Below are 20,937 nucleotides of genomic sequence, written 5' to 3' on the forward strand. Positions count from 1 at the left end.
AAATAGAAAAATGACGTTAAAATATTTTCCCACGAAAGTGGTGCGGAAAAATCGATTGTCACCAACATCGGAAAACTCCGGAGTTCAGCTATGTTTCAAGTTTGCGAGCTCATAAAATTGATCTTTCATTTCAACAGGTTTAAACCGATTTCGTGACGTAATGATTCTCGCAGCGCTCTGCATTTGGAAGCTGAAATTGCGTTATTGTCCTCCGGTCAATAATGCTATGACCTTGCTAAAGAAGAAAATGGCATTTTCATTCAGTGAACGCCAGAGGCTGGCTGAAGTCAGGAGTATACCCAGTTCATAATTTAATGAATACCTGACTTGGCATTACCAAAATGATTAATTGCGGATTGAAACGCATCTCAAACTTTCTTAATGGTTTATTATCCACGGCAGTCTTACAATGGTACATGCATTCATGAACAAGCAGAATTCAATAGTATAAAATGGTTAGCTCTAGGCAGTGAGTATTTAAAAACTGTACAAAACCTGATATATGTACCTACAAGGATTACTGTATATTTTTGAACAACATTGGCGCATAATACTGAAATCTTCGTCAAGATCACCCTAAGCCACCTCCCGCGAGGGAGGCTAAAGCTGCAGACGGTATTCCCAATTTTCTGGTGTTCGCAGCGGGCGGTATGTGCTGTCCAGCAGGTTGGAAACCATTCTCGTCCGCCGTGTAGTGGACCAAGTAGGTTTGGCCATCGTCGCCGACATAAGAGTACTGGCCTTCAACTGCAAGCGACTCGTCTTTTGTACCTTGGTTCCTCACATTACCAATTACAGCTTCGCTGATACCGTTACTAGTGTCTACCCTGAAATGGCGAAAAAAAGCATTAATTGAGTAAAAACAGGAAAATGTTTCAATCGCAACCTTGACGACCTTGATGGAAAATACTTAAAGGAAAATTAATTAATTGAAACGAAACAATTTCCTCGTCGCATATAGGAATATTGTATTCAACCTTGATTTTTTTTTCATTGGTTTGATTGTGCACGGAAAACAATGTCGTAGTCATCGCCACGGCTTAATTAGCCCTTATTGTATACATCGACTTGCAAACGAACAAATCTTGTAAATTATACAGCGCTTGTAAAAAGTATTGCAACGAGTTTCTAGCTTTCATAAACCCGAGGTTAAAAAGGGGAAAAAAACTTAAACGCGGATAATTTTATTTAAAAAAAGAATTTTAGTGCATTATTTTCGAGGTTCGAAATGTTCATTTCCGTCCCGCTGCCCCTACTAATTATTTTTCCAAATAGAAAATTACCCAGTGCGGTACATCAAATGCAGAGTAATTCAGTAAGGGATATAATGGGACTAACACTGGGTCTCCACTTTCCTTAATTAACAAAAAAAATATATTAGAGAGAAAATGAAGTAGTTTTTTTGGAAATTGCTGAATCGAGCAAAATTGAAATTCCTACAACAACTGATCAAATTGGGCCCCAGGAACAATTTAGCAACGGCCCTCTCGTTCCTCGAACTCGTTTATCCAATTGTCCAGTTTTGCTCCCTTAGCTATTAATTCTAATTCTGCTTGAATTTAAAAACGAGAATCATCTAAATTTTTCGGAAAAAAACGAAATCTTTTAAGTGACCTGCAAAAAAATCGAGATATGTAAGATCTGGAAATCGTGATTCTATTGCGTCTCTTCTACTGATCTATCTTCTAAGGGAAATTCCATCAAGATACTTTCTCACAGCCACAGTGGTAATAATGTGGTGGTCCACCATCTCACAGCACAATGTTGTTGTCCACCATCTTGCTAGCTACTTCTTCTCCATTTCCTCCAGCAAAAATTACGACGATTGATGGACTAATTTCGTTTTACAATAAATTCAAGTATGATGCCTTGTTTAATTTCCCCCTTATGGAAAACGGAACAATATACTGGAGATCGATTGTACCCATCCATAGTTTGAATTTTTCCGGATGTTGCGTGTACAGAGTCGGGATTTAACAAAGATTGTCTGTAGACCAATGGCGACAATTACGTCGATGGACCGGTCCACTTAAGCAAAACGCTGCTTCATCCGGAAATCAGATTCTTGCGAAGAACTTACTATCCTGAACGCCCTTTTCTTGCATCAATTGATAAAATTTTATCTTACGTTCAAAATCTCTAAGCAACAACTCTTGGATAAGGGAAATTTTATATGGATGAAATTTTTCTCGTTTTAAAAGATTGCTGACTGATTTTGAAGATTTTATCGGCGAGCTTGCTGGCTGATTGTACGGGGTGTTCGTGGACAGATAAGGGAATGTCTAGTGCCTTATCGTCGCCAATTACTGCTCCAGGTCTTTCACATTTTGGAGCAGATTTTCCACTTCCAATTTGTTAAATATTTTTATTAATTAGACAAACTGCACTTCCTTCCATAGTTCGGTCTGGGTATTTTTCCATTAAATATATAACACACATTTTCAGAAGTTCTTTCGTGATCTCCATATCTTAGAAATGTTAAAATTTCATTTTTTGCTTCTCAGATGAATGATCCATATTTTTGTATTCTAACTGTGGTAAATGCCTAATTACTGAACACTACAATGCTACTACAATTCTATGAAAAACAGAACATTTTGCCTATAAAAAATTCTTCATCTTAAAAATGACTTGGGATTTCTACGTCTTATTGAATTTTTTTCTTTCTCTTTCAAAGTGAAATTGGAATGGATTACCTATGTAAGAACCACAGACTAAAGCTTTGAACCTTCGTTCTATTTTTTTAAGGAAACTATAGAGCCAATTTGAGCTCTGAGAATACCGTTATATCCTTTACCGAATTACCCTTCATTCGACATACTACAACGAACACCTTCCCTTTCGAAAATAAACCCTTGACAGGGGCAGGGGGATAGGGGTGAATATTTTTAACGTTGAAAATTATGCATTAAATGCCTTTTTTTAACAAAACTATACGTCATAATTTTTTTTTTATATCGAGTTTATGAAAGTTATGAGCATGTCGTAATGTTTCTACAAGTCCTGTATAGGAACAAAACATGCCTAATTTCCTTTCTACTGAAAAATCGTGGTACTAAGTGGTTCGCACCTTAATGACCCTTCAGTAAACGACCCCCCAACTAAGAAAGCATCTCGTTATACAGTGCGTAATGCGTGAGATCAACGTCTATTATGAAACCTCCAAATTAGTTTTAAATTAAGGGAATTAATGGAAAGTTTTAAATCGGTATTTTGGCTAATAGACTCTTATGAATTATTGTCCTACGAGCGAAAGTGAAACATAAAAAATTTACAATTTTCTCCAAACTTCTAGCAGAAAATTACGAGAATAGTTCACTAATAAATTGAGGCTGATGGAACCGTGGAGCAGCTAAATGGAGAGAAAACAGGTGTCCTTCACGGGACGTTCCATAGTACGAAACTTTTTCCTAGATTTTCAACTTTACATGAATTCATTAAATGCGCATTTTACAATTTTCCAAACCATAAACGACCAACAAATGGGCTCGAAATTGATGTGAAGTCTTTTCCCAACGTCACCATCCCAGCATTCGAACTCCATTTTGGACATCGTTCACATAACAAACACCAAATTCGACTTACGCATATGAAAACCCCGTGGGCAACCCTAAATTAGCATTATATCTAAGAATGGTGGCTAGAGGTGCCCGGGCGACAGGCCTGAACTGAGGAGGCCTATTTTGGGGCACTTGTGAAGGATGTTGGAACTGTGGTCTGGCCCAACTTAACCCGATAAGGGCGAGAAGTAATAGAACCTGAAACAAATAAGTCGTTGTTATCACCTAAAAATTCCTTTGGAGTATCATAGAATATCGAAACATGATAAGACAGATTTATTTACTAGACCTGTGTGTAACAGGTGCATTCATTAACCTTGATCATGTCTTTGCTACCGGTCGTCGCACAATTTTAAATAAATTCCACTGATTCATGAATTTTAATAATAAACGTTTAATTTCAAAAACTAGGAGAAGGTTTTTTGTTTACCTTGACACCGTGGAACTACCAGAAACCACTCTTGCAGGTTTTTGTATAAAAAATTAACATAATATTGGCTCGATTCGAAATTGCTGGCATTTTATTATGTGGTATTGCACAATAGAAGATCACCCATACATTAACAGGACTGTTTTGAAATCATTAATATATGGAGGTGATCAATCATACAGAGTAAGTATCTTTTGTTCTACGGGAGAACTGTTAGAAGAAGAATCTACAGACCTTGAGCGTGAAAGTACTTCCAGCTACAAAATGTACAGCGCTTATAAAACGTATTGTAACAGACTTATAAGTTCCATAACCCCGATAGTTCAAAAAATGCTTAAACGCGTAAAATTTAATGAAAAAAAAAGTCATTTAATGCATCATTTTCGATGTCTTCATTTTTCAACCCTGTCCATCTGCCCCTACCAGCTTTTTGCTTTCAAATGGGAAGGGATTGTGATATATTAAACAAAAGGTAATTCTACAAGGAATATCACGCTATAGGCAGAGGGAAAATTGAATCTACAGTTTTCTTAAAAAAAAAAAAAAAAAAAAAAAAAAAAAAAAAAAAAATCCAAAATTAAGTAGCTCACTGCTACATTAAATAAAATGAAAAATTTGCAAAATCAGTAAGCAATCCTCTAAAATTAGAAAAATTTCCCTTACCCAAGGGTGAAAACCTGACGAATTTTTGTGAAAGGACGCGGGAAAGGGGCATTCAGGCTCATAGGTTCCTTTCCAGAAGTTTATTTTTAAACGAGGCAACGTTTCGCTCAAATGGATCCATTTAGCCACATAATTATCGCTACTGGTCTACAGGCAATTCTCATTAGATGCAGGTCCTGCACACACAACATCTGCTAAACGCAATGTATGAACGGACATAAACGGCTACCAGCTCGCCGGTGCATCTTTCACATGAGAGGACTCAGACGACGCATCATAATTGCGTTCATTTCAAAACGAAATTATCCCATCGATCGCCGCAATTTTTCCTGAAGGAAATGGAGGACAAGTGGCCGATGACGTGTGGTACCAACGAGATGGGGCACCACCACGTTATGCTACGGATGTAAGGAAGTACCTCGACGAAATTTTCCTAGAAGATGGATCGGTAGAGGGGACGCAATAAAATGACCGCCACGATTTCCGGATCTTGCGCCTGGCGATTTTTTTGTCGGGTCACTTCAAAGGTTCCAGGTACAAGAATAGAAATCGAAATTTAGATGATTTACCTCTTAGAACTGTTAACAGAAGGAACGCTGGTTAAATGCATAAAAGGGTTTGAGGAGGGACTGAGTTGTTAACGGAGCTCAATCTGAACATTTATCGAGGGAATTTCAATTTTGTTTGATGTAATATTGGGTTACTCTGTTTTTTACCTAATAAGTTCGCTTTTTAATCATTTTCAAGGAAACTGTAGATGCTTTTTTATTTATGAGTACGCCGTTATATCCCTTATTGAATTGCCCTTCATTTGATACACTACAATGAGTACCTTTCCATTTGAAAATAGAGGTTAGGTGGATGGGGGTGGATATTTTTAAAATCGAAAATAATGCATTAAATGCCTTTTTTTTTTAAATAAAACTTTACGTTTTTATGCATTTTGAAAAAGTATCAAATTTATGAAAGTTATAAACGTGTCGCAATACTTTTTACGAGCGCTGTATACTTGCTTGAAATAACTCGACATTTCTCATCCAAATAGTAGCCATATGAAGAAGTATTGAGCAAGAAGCATAATAAAAATGCAATGCTTCTGCACTGAAACATGTTGGAACGTTGAGCACATATGCAAAATTAGAGGTCGTTAGCATTTAAAGGAACTTCATGACTATTCTTGTGCGCAAAGATTTGCTTACATTGTGCAGTATTGATTGTTAATGAAAAGAACAATTCCTCCGAGATACATTTCTTGCATGCACCTACTTAAGTGATTTCTCATGAATTTCTTTATGAAGCTTTTATGGTTAGACCCGTGAAAAGAGATTAATAAGAGCCTTACGAAATTACAATATGTCGTTTGAAGTTCAAAAAAGGAATTTTTCTTCTCATGAAAACGGAATTCTTCACATATCACCCTGAAGACTCCTCTCTCAATTACTTTTCTACAGGGTGTTCCAAAAAGGTTGTGCCAAACTTATGGAGGTTATAGGGGATCTTCCGGTAAATTATTTTTGCATAGAAATCCCTAGTCAGCCTTTTAGCTTCAGAATAATTTTTGCTCAAAATGCTTCGATGTTGAACTCAATTGGTTATAAAATGGAACAATGAAATGAAAACGAACTAAATAAACACCATTTTGTCTTCTGGTTTTCTGAGGTATTGGGCAATACATACATTCTTATGGGGCAAAGAGGACAGAATGTGATGCCAGCACGCGGTGCACCTTCACATTTTACCTGTACAGTACAGGACCGTAAAAAAAAATGTCGAGTGGCCAGCGCGAAATCCCGAATTAAACTTGTTGGATTTTTCTTTTGGGGTTAAAGTCATAAACTTCTGTAGCCACCCAAGAGGAACTGTTGACAAGCGTGATGATAGCCGCTCTTTCGTGCAGCAAGATTCGCACATCTTACAACAAGGGACGCGATTCAATGGTTCATAAAACAAATTTATCGAACTAGGTTGGAGGGTCGTCGTTTCGAACCTTTACCATACATTTTTTATGCTATTTTTGATACAAATGTATTAAACGTCGCAGTTTTTTTTGGCAATGAACTAATATTACATTTTAAAAAATAGGAACTCTGAGGATGTTGGCCAGAATTTCCCCTATAACCTCCGTAACTTGGACACAACCTTTTTGGAGCACCCTGTGTATTTCTAGTCGTCTCTAATCTAATCAAAATTTCATTCCTGACTATATGGTGGATGCGAGTGTTGAAGAACCTATAATAGCAATCTCTAATTTGCTGCAGGCGCTACTAGATGAGAGGAGACCTCAAGGTCTTTTTGTACCATTCTTAGAAATTACACGATTTTATTTTAGAAGCTCACGAAACTGACATGAAAGTTTAAATTTTACATCAAGACTGGTATTTGTCTTTTAAATCATTGAAAAGTCATACTTTTGACTTTATTTGGCTTCGTGTACTGAATTATTTTTCGTGTGGAATTTTTTTGAGTTGAATTTGACAAAATTTCCGATTTCGATGTTACTGATACCGACTTTTTGGTTAGAGTGATATTTACCCTTAAAATTTTTTATGGAAAGGGGGTTCAAGTGATGCATAATTTTACAGATTTATTCAACCTGACTTTATCTGACGTATTACTTTTCTCCCTAGGACAAAACAATACTAAAAATACATTTTTTTCAATTTAAATCTTGTTTTTTTCAAATTTTTTTGTGCGATATGCGAAATATCACCATAATCTGAGTATTCCATCGGTTAAAAATTTACTGAAATTCCTTTAATAACAAAAAAATCGCTTTACACACGTTATAAAAATTACGAACAATGCCTTATTGAACCAAATTATCCTTCTTGAAAATATTGGAAAGTTGAAATATTCAACCCTATAACAAGCAAATACATTAAGAATTGCTCGAGTATAATGGAGATTGTCGAATTGAATTTTGCGAAAGGATTATGAATGCTGTTCATCAATCAAAAACACGTATGAACTGAATTTTATATACTGATAGGTCAACTTTTACTTTAAATAGCCGTCTCAATAAGCAAACTTGCCGATATTGGTTTGCAGAGAAATCTTATTGGATGGGAAAAGGTCACATGCAGTACCCTTTAAAAACAAACGTTTATGCAGGAAGCATAGAGAATAAAATAATAGCACTCATAATATTTAGATTTTCTTCAGGACGAACTAGTCACTGCATTATTTCACTTGTGTCCTAATCAAATAAATCCAGATATGCCACACGCACGAATTTGGTTATAAGTTTGAGCACCACCACATTTTACTCGGAATTTTCCCTTGTACCGAGATGCAAGCTTTCTAAATTGATGCATAGAAAGAAGAGGTTCAATAGAATGGCCCCCGAGATCTCCCGATCTCACTCCTATAGATTTTTTTTTTATGAGAATACTTAAAATCTGAGGTTGACAATATGAAACCACATAATATCGACGATCTCAAAAAATTCGTAAGAAATGATATTATGCAAATCACTGCAAATACTTTAGAAAATCTTAGAGATAAGTTTTATCATCGTTTAGGGCTACGCCATAAAGACAACAGTGAACATTTCAAGGTGTTTATAAGTTAAAAAAACACTAATTTGTTAGTTAGTTATTCTATTTATCTTTTGGTATCACTTAATCCTGTAAAGGAGAGCAATATGTCAGATAAAGCCAGGTTGAAAAGCAATAAGGTTTGCGGCGATATATCACTTGAACCTTCTTTTAATTTAAATTTTTAAAGATAATTGTGGATCTAGCTGAGGGGTTGAGACTTTTAACATCAAAACTCTGCAAAAAGTGTATCGGGAAGATAAAAAAATAGCGCGCTTAAGCAAATTCTGATAAAAATGAATTTTCACGTAGATACCGAATTGGTTCCAGTTAGAGTTACCACTCTGTATGTATATACATATGTAAATGTAAGTAAGAAATGAAACTTGGCTTAAAAATCAGTCTTATAATTTTTGGCCATAAATATTGGGATTGGATGGGCAGGTGACAGAAAGTGGACTTCGTCCATTTTAGTCAACCAACACCCCAATAATTCTTTGTTGGTTCTCAGATGTTTCCGCGAAAATTGGACATATCCAGATCTTTTTCCAGCATTTTAGATCTTGTTCCAAAGATAAAAATCATTTTGATTTAGCAAAAAAAAAGATGATTGAAATAAGATTCCATTCATATATTATGTGCACATTTCATATCTCTCTTACACGTATTTGGACTTCCTTTTTTACTTTTTGCTATTGCGAAATTTTTCTATTTCTGACGGATTTTTTGAAGTAAAATTTTCTGACAGCGCAGGTACCAAATGCGTGACATTTTTACCAGTTTTGATAATGAAATTTCTGTGATTTTGGGTATTAAAATGAACTCGAGCTTCAACTTTGAATTTGACAGGTTTAAATTTTCAAGTGTTGAACACTCAGATGAACGTCTCCAATGTCCAGATCCTCGTTGTAATAAGCTATTCACTACTTTAAGGTTCCAGTAAGACCATTTCTCTGTTGATTGTTTTCCCCCTCTTGGCACACCTCACTTCGAATCGAACTCCATGAATCCTGAGTTTTTCTGAGTTCGTTCGGGACGTAAGTTTTACGCCCATACTTTCAATAATTTTCATCAAAAACTACAAACGACTTTAAATTGTCGGAAAAAAACTATCAATATACGTCGCAATTGCGTAGGTACTATTTAATTACCATTTACCATAATAGGTACCCATTGTTTCAAAGGTAGGAACGACGATCCGTAAAATTACGTTAATTTCTTGGGAATCTTTGGTACCAAATAATAAACCCATTTGTCAGACCAATCATGAAAAAAGCGGGAAATCCAAACGTTAATCCTCGTTAGACAATTCCGCATTGTTTTTTTTTCTGGAATTTCAACGTTTTTCTTGAGAATGCATAAGAGAAGCTGTAATAAGTCACTTTAGCTTCAAATTGGTATGGGTAATTACATTTGAACATGGACTTGTTAATTAATATGTTTCTCATATATACAAAGTGACTCAAAACTCAAGACGAAATTTTATAAAAGTGCGTAATTTGATATTAAAAAACGTAAAATAAATTTTTTTAATGGGAAATGGATTGGTCAATGTTGTAAAATGCTATGGCCTGCGAAATCGCCTGACTTAAATCCTTTGGATTTTTTCGTATGGAGGCATTTATAACATATATTGTTTATGCCTTAGAACTTATAAGAAATAAAACAGACGAAATATTCTACCAGCGTTCAATTCGCTTATTTCGCACTGCCAAGCTTATATTTGCCCTTGTGGCCATATTTCATTGTTCAATTATTAATAATACAAAATGACGATAATTATTTAATTATTATTCATAATAGAAGTGGTAACATGCAGAAACTATGAGGTGTAATATCTTGTGAACACAGGCCTGCAGGAAAAAAATGATCTCATATTTTTTCACTAGAATATCAATCTGTACACGTTCCTCAAATTTTAATCTCGAGATTTGAATGACCCTGTATATTTAGATACGCATACAACTGGGAACCTGTTGTAACAGAAAGGGGATTTAAAAAAAATTTATTAATTACGAAATTTCGATGCTTTTAATTTTTTTCTATCTTTTTCAGTGCCTCAAGAGTCTGGTCTGAATTTTATAAAAAAAAAAAAAAAAAAAAAAAAAAAAAAAAAAAAAAATCAAAGTCTTGATATATAGGCGTTCATTGTCAACAGGATTTCCAACATTATTCGATTTGACGTAGATACATAGAAAATTATACCCTACAGGCGATTAAAAATGATATGCGTCTAAACATATGTTTAATTATATGTTAAAAACTGTAATAAATACATGTTTTTTCATATTTGCGCTCGTTATGTTAAATAGCGAGAATTTTATTATAACAGTTGTCTTTGAGGATAGTCCCGCAAATTCAAATACACACTCTGGGTGTCAAAATGTGACAGAAACTTTATATAAATACATATCAAAACGCGCTTAATTTTCGACATAGAGGGTGTGAAAGGCTAAGTCCTGATTATGGCTTTCTATTAATACTTTCGAAACGTTTTGAGATGAATTAATGTAATTTTGTACTTTATTACAGCTTTTGTGCTCTTCCTGAGGGTTTATAAAGCAGTTGCCTCGTTTTTCCAAAAACGGGTAATAAAGCACTTTTTGGCACTACCTTCCTTGTGTTACCCGTCCCTGAAAATACGTAGCAATTTCTTAATAAGGATTGAGAAAAAGCCAAAAAATTGTAGTAAAACATAAAATTTCATCAAACCACCCCGAAACGTTTCGAAAATATTAATAAAAAACCATCCTCAGAAACCAACTTTCATACCGTGTATAACAAAAACGAAGTGCCCTTCGCTATGCGTTTAAATGAAGTTTTCGTCACATTTTGGGACCTAAAACACGTAGTTGGTATTATGTTCAGAGACACCTTAAACATGTCTTGAAAATTGCGAAGCCCTGTTAAACAATTTTCGCAAGTCAAATGAGATATGGCAAGCCCTAGGTCCCAAGCCTTTTTTTTTCGACGAAATTCACCGTGCACATCTTTGCCGGTTTTAACAAATATCAAATGAAATTCAGTATGGTTGCGTGCTGCTGCGCGAGAGCGCTGGCCATGTTGCCGCATCTTGAATTTTGTGTTAGGTTTGGGGAATTTTGTTGCTTTTCTAGAAAAAGCCTTCAAAACAAAACTAGCCGAAGTCGTTGGGTAGAAGAAAGGTTGTTTCTTTCAAAGGCTTTTTAATTTATTTCCGGCGATTGCATAACGGTCTACCATGAGAGCGAACAAAAAGCAAGTGTAGGTTGGAACGAACGCAGTTGCTGGAGACCAATTTGCAAATTTAAAAACTGGGATAATTAGTGATTGGGTGTTGAAGGAATCCGAGTGTTATTCTGAAGAATAAATTATTACTGAGTGAATGTAGGGTAGTGTGATTGTATAGCATAGTGCTTTCGAAATCTGTAAATACGTATTATTGCTTTTCCCGGTGCATTCTTCAAAACAAACTTACAGATTCATTGATTGTAACCAGGTCTCCGGAACAGGTGGCAATTTCGTCTGACAACCTTACAGCGTAGATATATTTTTCTTTTATGCAATGGAATGGGTATTTCTTCTTTGAACCGTCAGTCAAATGAAAATATGCTCTTACTCGTCAAGCAATCCAACTTTCCCCATGAAACTGTTCCTGCTATTTGAGTCCATGATTTTTTTATTTTTTTTTTATCTGGCTAGTATTTATGTTTCACTTATTATGCCTTTATGTCTCACTTATTTTCACTTAATATGTTAAATCTACTCTGCCTGTGAGTACATTTTTGGGGTAGATCTTGTTCATTCGCAGTTACGCTGCTGTTCACCTGAATTCTGTTCAATTTTATCATATTGTTTTTTCTTATGAATTTTATAAAAAGTGCACCAAATACTATCAGTGATGGTGATTGGGCCTACCCCCACCTTATTTAGAAAAATTTTTTGTGAGATTTATCCCCTTCGGGCTTCCCATATTACTGGGTATATGTAAACGTTCCAATTAAGATTGCGACTTAATTATTCAAATTATTCATAATTATTTTATTATTTCTCTTTCACGAAGATCTTTCTACTCTTTGAGGTTTTATATGTCGCATTTCATCACTCTGTAGGCGTTTCCGGATTCATACATTTTTTATACTGTAGGTCCACTTGGATTTGGAATCATGCGGTAAACTTTTGTATTACTCATTTTACGAACCGAAGTTATTCTTCGTGAAAAGTCCTGCATGACCTGCTAAATCTCCTGACTTGACCCCTGTGGATTATTTTTTATGGGGTTACTTAAAACAGGAAGTCTACTAGAACAGACCTTTCCAAGATGATCAGTTGGAGACGATCATTTCAGAAGAATGTCAGGAGGTTATTACCGATATAAGTAAATATATTAAGGAAATTCGTTGTCCTACGTAATTTCGTTTAACTTTTTGTAGCAAGAAGCGAATATGATGGGTTCGTAGCTTTGTGCCAGGTCCGGACTTTTATCGTTGTTACGAATTAAAAAAACCGCATATTCCCCTAATTCAGTTTAGTCCTTTCTCTGCATTCAAGATATATTACCATATCGCTAAAACTTTTTTCGGTATTCAGTGCTTTTTCCGTATTTTCGAAACTTCCCCATAAATTTTTTTGCTTTCAGCCTGCTGATTCTTAACCGTGTTTCCCGGATCAATTCTGGTTTAAAGATTTTTCCAATGTCAAGTTTCCGAATGGTAAGTTCCAAACTGCACATCTTCCTTAAGAATTTATGAGAATTCAAGTGTAAAAGAACTGCAGATTGCTGTTAATCCAATTCGAGCTCGTACATTGTCTCGTCAAAAGCGATGAGCGATATCGAAATTGTAATGGTGGAAAATGGGTTAAATTCTTTTTTACTTTCAATGCCCCCCATACTCCCCGTGGGTCCACAGGCTGATTTGGCTCTCGAATGTGGCTGAAATCGAATTTTTTTTTTTTTTTTGGACAAACCACATTCGAGCTTCAAGCTAGATTTCTGGAACAACGGGGAATACGGGGGTAATGGAGCGAGATTTACAAAAGGATTCTCATGAATATCTCACACCGAAATCTAGTTAAATCTAGCACTTCTCCTGCAAATGTGAACAAAATTTTGGGAAAACTCGACCGTTTGACTCCCCGAAAGAAACTCAGGGTTTTAATCATTACTGTTGGATTTTTTTTTTGGTTTTTTTGAGTACGAAGTGAAACTATCGGAAGTTTTTTTCCCTATAATTTAATAAATTTTTTACTTTTCGCATCCCGACTTGAACCTCCAGAGGTCGGCATCTCGATCTCTTCCTAATCGACTCTGCCGGAGAATCAGAAAACTGATTTTGTTTGCAGGTGACCACAGTTACTCGAAGGAATAACCGAGAAATAAAACGGGAAAATCTGCAGTTTTCTAATTAAAGATGTTGGGACGGTATTTTGATGAATCCATCGATAGTTCGGTCTCGGTGTTCTCAATTTTTACATCTTTCTCTACAGGTAAACAATGCCGCACTTGTCTAAAATCGCAAAAACAGGTCAAGGCCGTCGGACGCACAGCTTTAATACACAACTCTAATATCTGGTACAAAAACTGGTATATCATGTTCCCGCCCTAAAGCCACTGTAATAAAATAACTAGTTTGCCTTTTAATGGGAAATATAAAAATTGATAAAATATAGCTTCTGGTTGATTGCAATTTCATGGAGTCAATCTCATAAGCATATCGAAATTCTGGTCTGAAAAAAGCAGGTATTTCAGCTATTATGAGACAAAAAAAACCTTGAATTAATAATAGTTTATTATGGACCAAAGACAATTATATCAAAAAATTTTTCGAGATGAAATTCGATATATACAGGTGGCTATAGTTGCCATGGGAACGCGGGTTAATTTAAATCATATAACAACCTTAGTTTGGCGGCCCGGCTTAGGAAGGGGTGACTTATGCCAAGAAGTTGCAGGAAGACATCTATAGCATTTAGGGCTGAATTGCAAGTTTCTGATAATTTAGAAAGCAAAAATCTACGTTTATTGTCCCAAAATGCAAAAAAAAAATATCTTAGATTGGAATGTCTCGAAGGATGATGGGGTGATTTTGAGCGAGGACAGTTCGATTGTTTACTCAAATTTTGGCACTCGTCGGCAATTTCCCTGGTTGCAAAACTACTTAGAACCCAAAACCCCATTTCCCGCATTCACTATGCACATTATCCCTTCCTGCACCTTGCACTTCGCACTTCCAATGAACGAGCCTGCTTACCAACAAGATCTAAACCCACTCACCGGTTTCATTGATGTGGTTGAAACACTGACTAACAAATTATTCTTTTCCACACGTAGTTTATATACCTGATTTCCGCGGTGTCACGATTCCCCCGAATTTCGTAACGAAGGATCTAATCTCGATTAAATCACCCGTCCTTCCTGAAGATGTCATACGAAATATTTTTTCAGTCACTTAATCATTATCGTTGCATGACCTATTGTTTGGATGTCGGGACAAAAAGTCGATGCTTTGTGGCTTTTTTTCTTCATTTGTTGACAATTTTGAGAGCGTATTAGTTGAGGAGGAAATACAAATTTTAGATGATTAAGGCGTGAGTGTAATGGGAGAAATAATAGAATTGATCTCAACCAGCTTGTACGTCTCAAGGAACAGTGATTGGATCGGGGTGTCTTCAATTTTCGATCTTTCAGGATGTAGTTCGCGAAGAACTGAAATATTCTTTGAGGACCTGAAGCAACCAAATTTTCATTCAGAAAAGTTTGAGGAAAAATGTTAAATCAAATTCCAATCGTAGCAGCCTGAAGCCGCTAACACTTCCGACATACCTGCGATGTAAGAAGTTTTTCAGCTACGTTCCAAACTCCGGGTAAACAACTATTGACTCGATTTTCTAGGACTCCCAGCTAGCCTGGATAATCCCTTCCAGAGTGAAACTCGGATTACTTTAGATCTTCCCGGAACCTGGTATTTATTACGCAGGCTCAGTTGCTGCTCTGAGCTACTAACTTTCTGTCATCCCAATTGTTCCAGAGTGAAACTCGAGTTTTTTACTTGATTTTCCAGGTAACTTATGTGGCTTCGGAATTTTCTAGGAAAAAAATTATTTTTTTGTATTGCAGTAGCCATAAATCGGCAATTTCCAGAGTGAAAGCAGATTTTGTTTGGATTTTCGAGATCCCAGAACTGGCCTCAACTTGGTTCGAAACTCATCAAACATCTAGTTTAATCTGGATTCGTATCATAACGTTTTAAAAGCAAAAGATTTAATAATTTTTATGGGAAATTTTATTTTAGAAAGGTTAATAGATTATTTACCATTTGCGAATTGCCTGCATTTATGTCAGAGGCTATCAAATGGAACTTTTCCTTGCCGCATTCTTCATCACCTGGAACTGATTAGAATGCAGCTCCAGTGCACTGACGTGACCTAAACTGCTGTCACAACATTTCCAAAACGATTCTGGAGCTTTTCCACGTTTTTCCTGAAACTTGCATTTTCAAAAAGGAGTATTCGAAACTTTTTTAAAAAATTCGAATATTTCATGAATATTTCCGAGATGCGTTTGCACGTTTTTAAAAACTGAATTTCAGACAGCAACGCAGAAACCCTCGTTGGCTTCAACAATCTGAAGTTAAAAAATTAATTTTTAAAATTTTTTCTAATAATTTCGGAATTAAATTATTTTATGAAAATTGGAGAGCATGAAATGCACGCCTTTTAAAGGGAAAACAATGTTTGAAAATTCACCAGTAACATCCCCCTCGATGCGATCTTGAACGTTTTAAATAGAAAAGTATAATACGCCACTGGTTTTGAAAAAAACAAAAACTTTCTGACTGCTTCGCGTGTCTTTGAAAAAAGTCTCTTGACTATTATTCACAATGTTGACTTATTTCATTGAAAAAAAAAACATTATTTGCTAACTGATATTTAATTTATAACTCTAAAGTAGCTGCATTAGTTTACTTATAAAAAAAAACAATTAAATAAAGTATTGAGAATGCCCTCCACCTGCAAGAATATATGCCCCGGACCTTTTCCGCATATCATCGCCCACTGTTGGCATAGAATGATGCAATATCTTATTTGCAGATTGTTGCGTTTTACTTTATTCCATGAAAACGGTTAACGTTATGAAAAATATCGAAGCGACCCTTCAAGCTTTCAGAAAATTGTTTTTACAATTTTTTTAATAAAAAATGTATAATATTTTTCATTTAAATGCTCAAAATGATATCAATGGGGGCACCTCTAATGGAATTTGAACAATTTTTTTTCCCCCTTAAAAGATATGTGTCTGCACCTATTTTACTCTCTCCAATTTTCACAAAGATGTTCAGTGCCGGAATGGACTTATTGAGGAAAAAATTAAAAAAAAAAAAAAACTATTTTAAATTGTCGTGTGTGGCAAACAGGACGAGAAAACGGAGCTGCGTTCGCATCAACTTTTTTCCCTGTTTCGGCCACAGGAGCCTGCAGTAAGGAGTTGGCAAACTTGTCCTGAAATACTCCGTAAAGGGGGAAGTTGAAAGGGAGATTAAAGGGTCGTTAAGAAGACTAAACAATTGTGGAGGCGAAGGACAGGGAAATAAGACGCTTAGTTACTCTACATGAAATAAAGGGAATATTATGTACACAATGAAAAATACGAAATACAACGACGTATAGTTTTCATTATATTTTGAAACGCATTTAAACATTTTTCTTAAACTGCCAATTCGGGAAACTGCCATTAAAACTGGAAACGTCGAACGAAATTTTTAATAACAAATTCCCCCGTTATTTTGCAATTAAAAAAAAAACGCTCGCAATTACAGTCCAAATGGAAATATGAAGAAAAACATAAATTCGATTTTTTTAAAATTTATTTTCACCTTAAGTAACATTCGACGGCTATTAATGCAACTTAGAGATCAAATTTAGCACTTTATGATTTAATTCCGCGCATTGAGAAACAAACGGCCATTTGAATTTTAATTAATGAAGCTGACTGATGAGGTTTTAATTAACGAATTATTCTACGTTATTTGAGAAATTTTATTTTCACTTTTCAATGCTTCTCTTACATAGATTCCAGCCTCCTCTATTCACTCAATGGATGTTTGAATGACTAACATTACGATATTCGATCCATTTATGCTTAATGATAGGCGTTAACACAATGACAAATGGATGTTTAGAATAATGATTGATATAGTATATGGTATTGATACATTTATAATAAATAATGCGCTATTGAAATAAATGTTTATTTTGCATCAAGCAACACTTTTACTGACTTGGGAATACTAAAAAATTAGAGCTAATTTTATCCTGGGCCATAACTTGTGTCCTTAATGGTCCATCAACTTTGTCCAGTTACATACCTCACAGATATCCAGCTGTAACGGACCACAGTTTGCGACGTGTGTCTTAAGCTGCCCCTTAATCACCCACTTCTTCACGGGCTGTCCCATTGACAATTTGCCCCCCGTCTAATTTCTTATTTTTTGAAATTAGATGAAAAGCCTCAAACGAAGCCCCCTCCTTTTTAGGAGCAGCACCTTAAAACGGTCTCGTTGCCCTCGCAAGTGACACGAACTTCCTTATTTTAAACAAAATTCCTGAATTTTTTTGACATTTTTGATTTTCTTGTTAAATTTTAAGGTCGGTTTGTGTCAGGTGTCTCATCTTTAAACTTCACCATTTTCGGGTTATTCTGAGAAATTTGAAAATTTTGGTGGATGCAAGATTCCGCGGTAATCGACGTTGTTCCCTAACAGGTGCGAATTTAGGAATCGAACTTTTAGGTCTGAGAGAGGACTTAATAAGCTATATTTTCACGTTTTTGAACTTGAGACAAGTCTTCCGCGGCCCTCAAAATACACCTTTTTTTGAATTTACGAAATTTCAAAGGTCAAAAACTTGTTTGTTCCAACTGGAACGGTCCGGTTTTCTTGTCGGCGTTGTGTTGAAAATTCCAAAATCTTGGGGTGGAACCATCGCGCGATCTTTAGCGGTACATTCCAGCACTTCTTCTCGGATGCTTAACAAATTTCAAACAAAGATATATATCCTGTTTCTCTGTTTCGGTACCAACGATACTGCGAGGCGTTTTGGCAAGTACCAACACCAAACTATAAAAAAAAAAAAACGTATAATAAACGTTTCCGAATCATGGTCGTTTTCCTTTTTTTATAAATATAAAAATTTTGGTGACGTCATTCCTGTGACGTCATCACCAACATTTGGGCCTGACCCACAAAAGGGCGCAATTTATAGGAACTTAGAAACGGCTGGATTTAGGGATAGCGACGTGTTAATGGAAGTTCTAGGAAAATGGCGATTGCCATTTACAATAAGGAAATTCATGTTACTTGCGCGGGGGCGGTAACGCGCAGGAAAGCGACGGGGCCGTTGTTAAGTTCGACTCTTAAAATAAAAAGGGGGTTTCCGTGTTTGAACTTTTTTCTTAACGTCGAAGATAAAGAAATTAAATGGGAAGTAAATTGGTCATGGGACACCTTGTGTAAATCTTATCTAGTCAGATAATCGACGGGCAGGTCCCATAACTCAACACTCACCGCAGGTAACCAATTAATCAAATTAAGCACAAAGCGGATTTCTCAATTATAACTTGTGATAAATAGAATATTTTCTACTTGCTTATCGGATACTGAGAATAGTTCCTTTGTTCTTATGAATGTATTTGCATATTAGTTTATAGGAACTGAAGGAAAAAATTACATGTCGCAAATGGATTTCCTGATGTCGCTCGTCGACAGTGTCTGATGGAAAGTGGAAGGCCGAAAATAATGAAAAAACGACAAATTTGACAACCGTTTGGCCTTCTCGCATTTCATTTTTTATGGGATCTCAGAAAATTCGTAAAAATTGTTGGAAAAATAAAATTTTCAAGTTCCCAACAGTCTGCAATGGTAAACATCTACTACACATAGATCTCTTTGCCAAATACTTTTAGTGATGTAACTGTGTCAATCATGAGCTCATTAATTCAGCACTTGATAGAAATGACGCCGTTGTATTACATACCTCCGAATAAATTTTATAGTTGATTTTCCTAGTTACGAAAGGTCACTGCGAACCTTAAAGAAGATACGATGGGTCAAGGCATATAAGCGCATGAATGTATTGGTTATATAAAAGTAAGTACCGTGTCAGTTTTAAATTCTATTGAGAAGTTATATAAGACACATTAAATAATAATGTTTTGAAACTACCCTTCGTTTACTTGCACAATGGTACCGGGTTCCGCTTCGCTAGCTCGAGCAAGTGAGAATTATAATAATCAAAAAAGAGAATATTTAAAAAAATCCTACTTACAACGTTCTTTTGCCGCATTTGGTTCTCTTTCTTCTCTACACCCACGAAAACTCTCGCCTGAATCTAATATTAGACAAAGGTATACTTTTCCCAAATTTCCACCAATTAGGCGAAGTAGAAAAATTTCCTTTTATAAAAAAAGGTGTTTAAAAAAACTAAAAAAAAAAAAAATCTACGTTAAAATGCTTTTATAGAACTTTGATTCTGTTTCTTCTCCAAACATACAGAGTGCCAAGTTGAAAACTTTCCACCCCAACTATCTCAAAAAGGAATAGATTTTTTTTTAATCGCCGGAGCACTTCCATTTTATTATCGAAAGGGAACAATTTTTACGTAGGATATCCTGCTCCTCTTGCAACCCTCTACCGCCCAGAGCCACTCTCTCACGGATCTCAAACGACTGTTAGAAGGGGACCGACTCAATGGCCTGCAAGATCACCAAACTTAATGCCGTTGGATTATTTTCCATGGGGGCATGTAAATTCGGTTTTTCTCAGAACTCAGCCTGATTTGAAAAGGAGGATCGCAGAGACATGCGGGAGAACTTCAGAAGGGGTAAATTGAAAATGTCAGGGGAGCGTTTCAAAATGGGCTTTATTGTCGTTTAGAAAATGATGGAAAATAATTCGAAAAAATAATAAACTAAAATTGTTTAAAATAGAGGAATTTCAGTTAATTTTAAACGCGTTTATTATTTTTTTAATAATAAGGAAAATTATTTGTTTTACAACTTAAAACGGCTTTGCAGAAGTTTATTACCGCACTTTCTGAATGGTAAAACATGTCCGAATAAAAAAGGCCTAATTTCAACGCTGCCACAACACTAACGAGGAAAATAAGCTCAGAATGATTAAGACACCTAATTTGATAACGCAGCAGTCAAACGTAACAAATGGGGTAACAAAATGTAGAGAATAAAAAACTCTCTAAATGATACATCACGTAAGCCCCTTTACCGTTTTAGATATTTGTGAGGATGGCTCTGGGGGGTAAAGGATTAAAAGAGACGCAGTAAACTCCATATAAAAATTACTCCCCCTCCATGACGAAATCGATATGTTCCGACGACTTTAAAAATCTATCCCGTGTCCAGATAATAGGGGTAGAAAGTTTTCAAACTAACGCCCTGTGTAGAAATGATCAAAATGGATTGAGAGGAAAAGGAGGCATAGAACACATGCATACATACATACAAGTCAGCTGAAACAAGGAAAAACTCAAACTCAGAGAAGAGAATATTATTTAAAAATTTGAACTCAGAAAAAGTTCGCTCTACGTCAATGCGTTTTCATTCAATATTATTTTCATTTCTTTGGAAACCAAATTAAATTTGTGAACCTAATCCGATAAGGAAAAAAGGCGTATTGCACTGAGTAAAAAGACGCTTAATGAAAAGTCCAAATTTGTTTAAGTTTAACAATTTATTAATACAAAATATAAACTCTGT

The 20,937-nt window shown here is 35.6% G+C and overlaps 1 protein-coding gene across 1 annotated transcript; it reads right to left on the bottom strand.

Moving 5' to 3' along the window:
* Nucleotides 1-371: 371 nt before the first annotated feature.
* LOC136339729 (cuticle protein CP14.6-like) lies at nt 372-14,530 on the bottom strand. The gene is made up of 3 exons (XM_066283175.1): nt 14,443-14,530; nt 3,586-3,758; nt 372-827 (listed from the first exon to the last, which is right to left on the bottom strand). Exons 1-3 carry the CDS (start codon nt 14,449-14,451, stop codon nt 572-574), a joined length of 438 nt encoding a protein of 145 aa, XP_066139272.1. The 5' UTR covers nt 14,452-14,530; the 3' UTR covers nt 372-571.
* Between the last annotated feature and the right edge of the window lie 6,407 nt (nt 14,531-20,937).

This window comes from Euwallacea fornicatus, chromosome 6, assembly GCF_040115645.1.
Source record: "Euwallacea fornicatus isolate EFF26 chromosome 6, ASM4011564v1, whole genome shotgun sequence".
In the NCBI taxonomy this organism is placed as follows: Eukaryota; Metazoa; Arthropoda; class Insecta; order Coleoptera; family Curculionidae; genus Euwallacea; species Euwallacea fornicatus.

Coding starts and splice junctions, on each gene's coding strand:
- LOC136339729 (XM_066283175.1), bottom strand. Junction 828..3,585: donor CCCACGGGGTTTTCATATGC/GTAAGTCGAATT, acceptor TCGCCATTTCAG/GGTAGACACTAGTAACGGTA.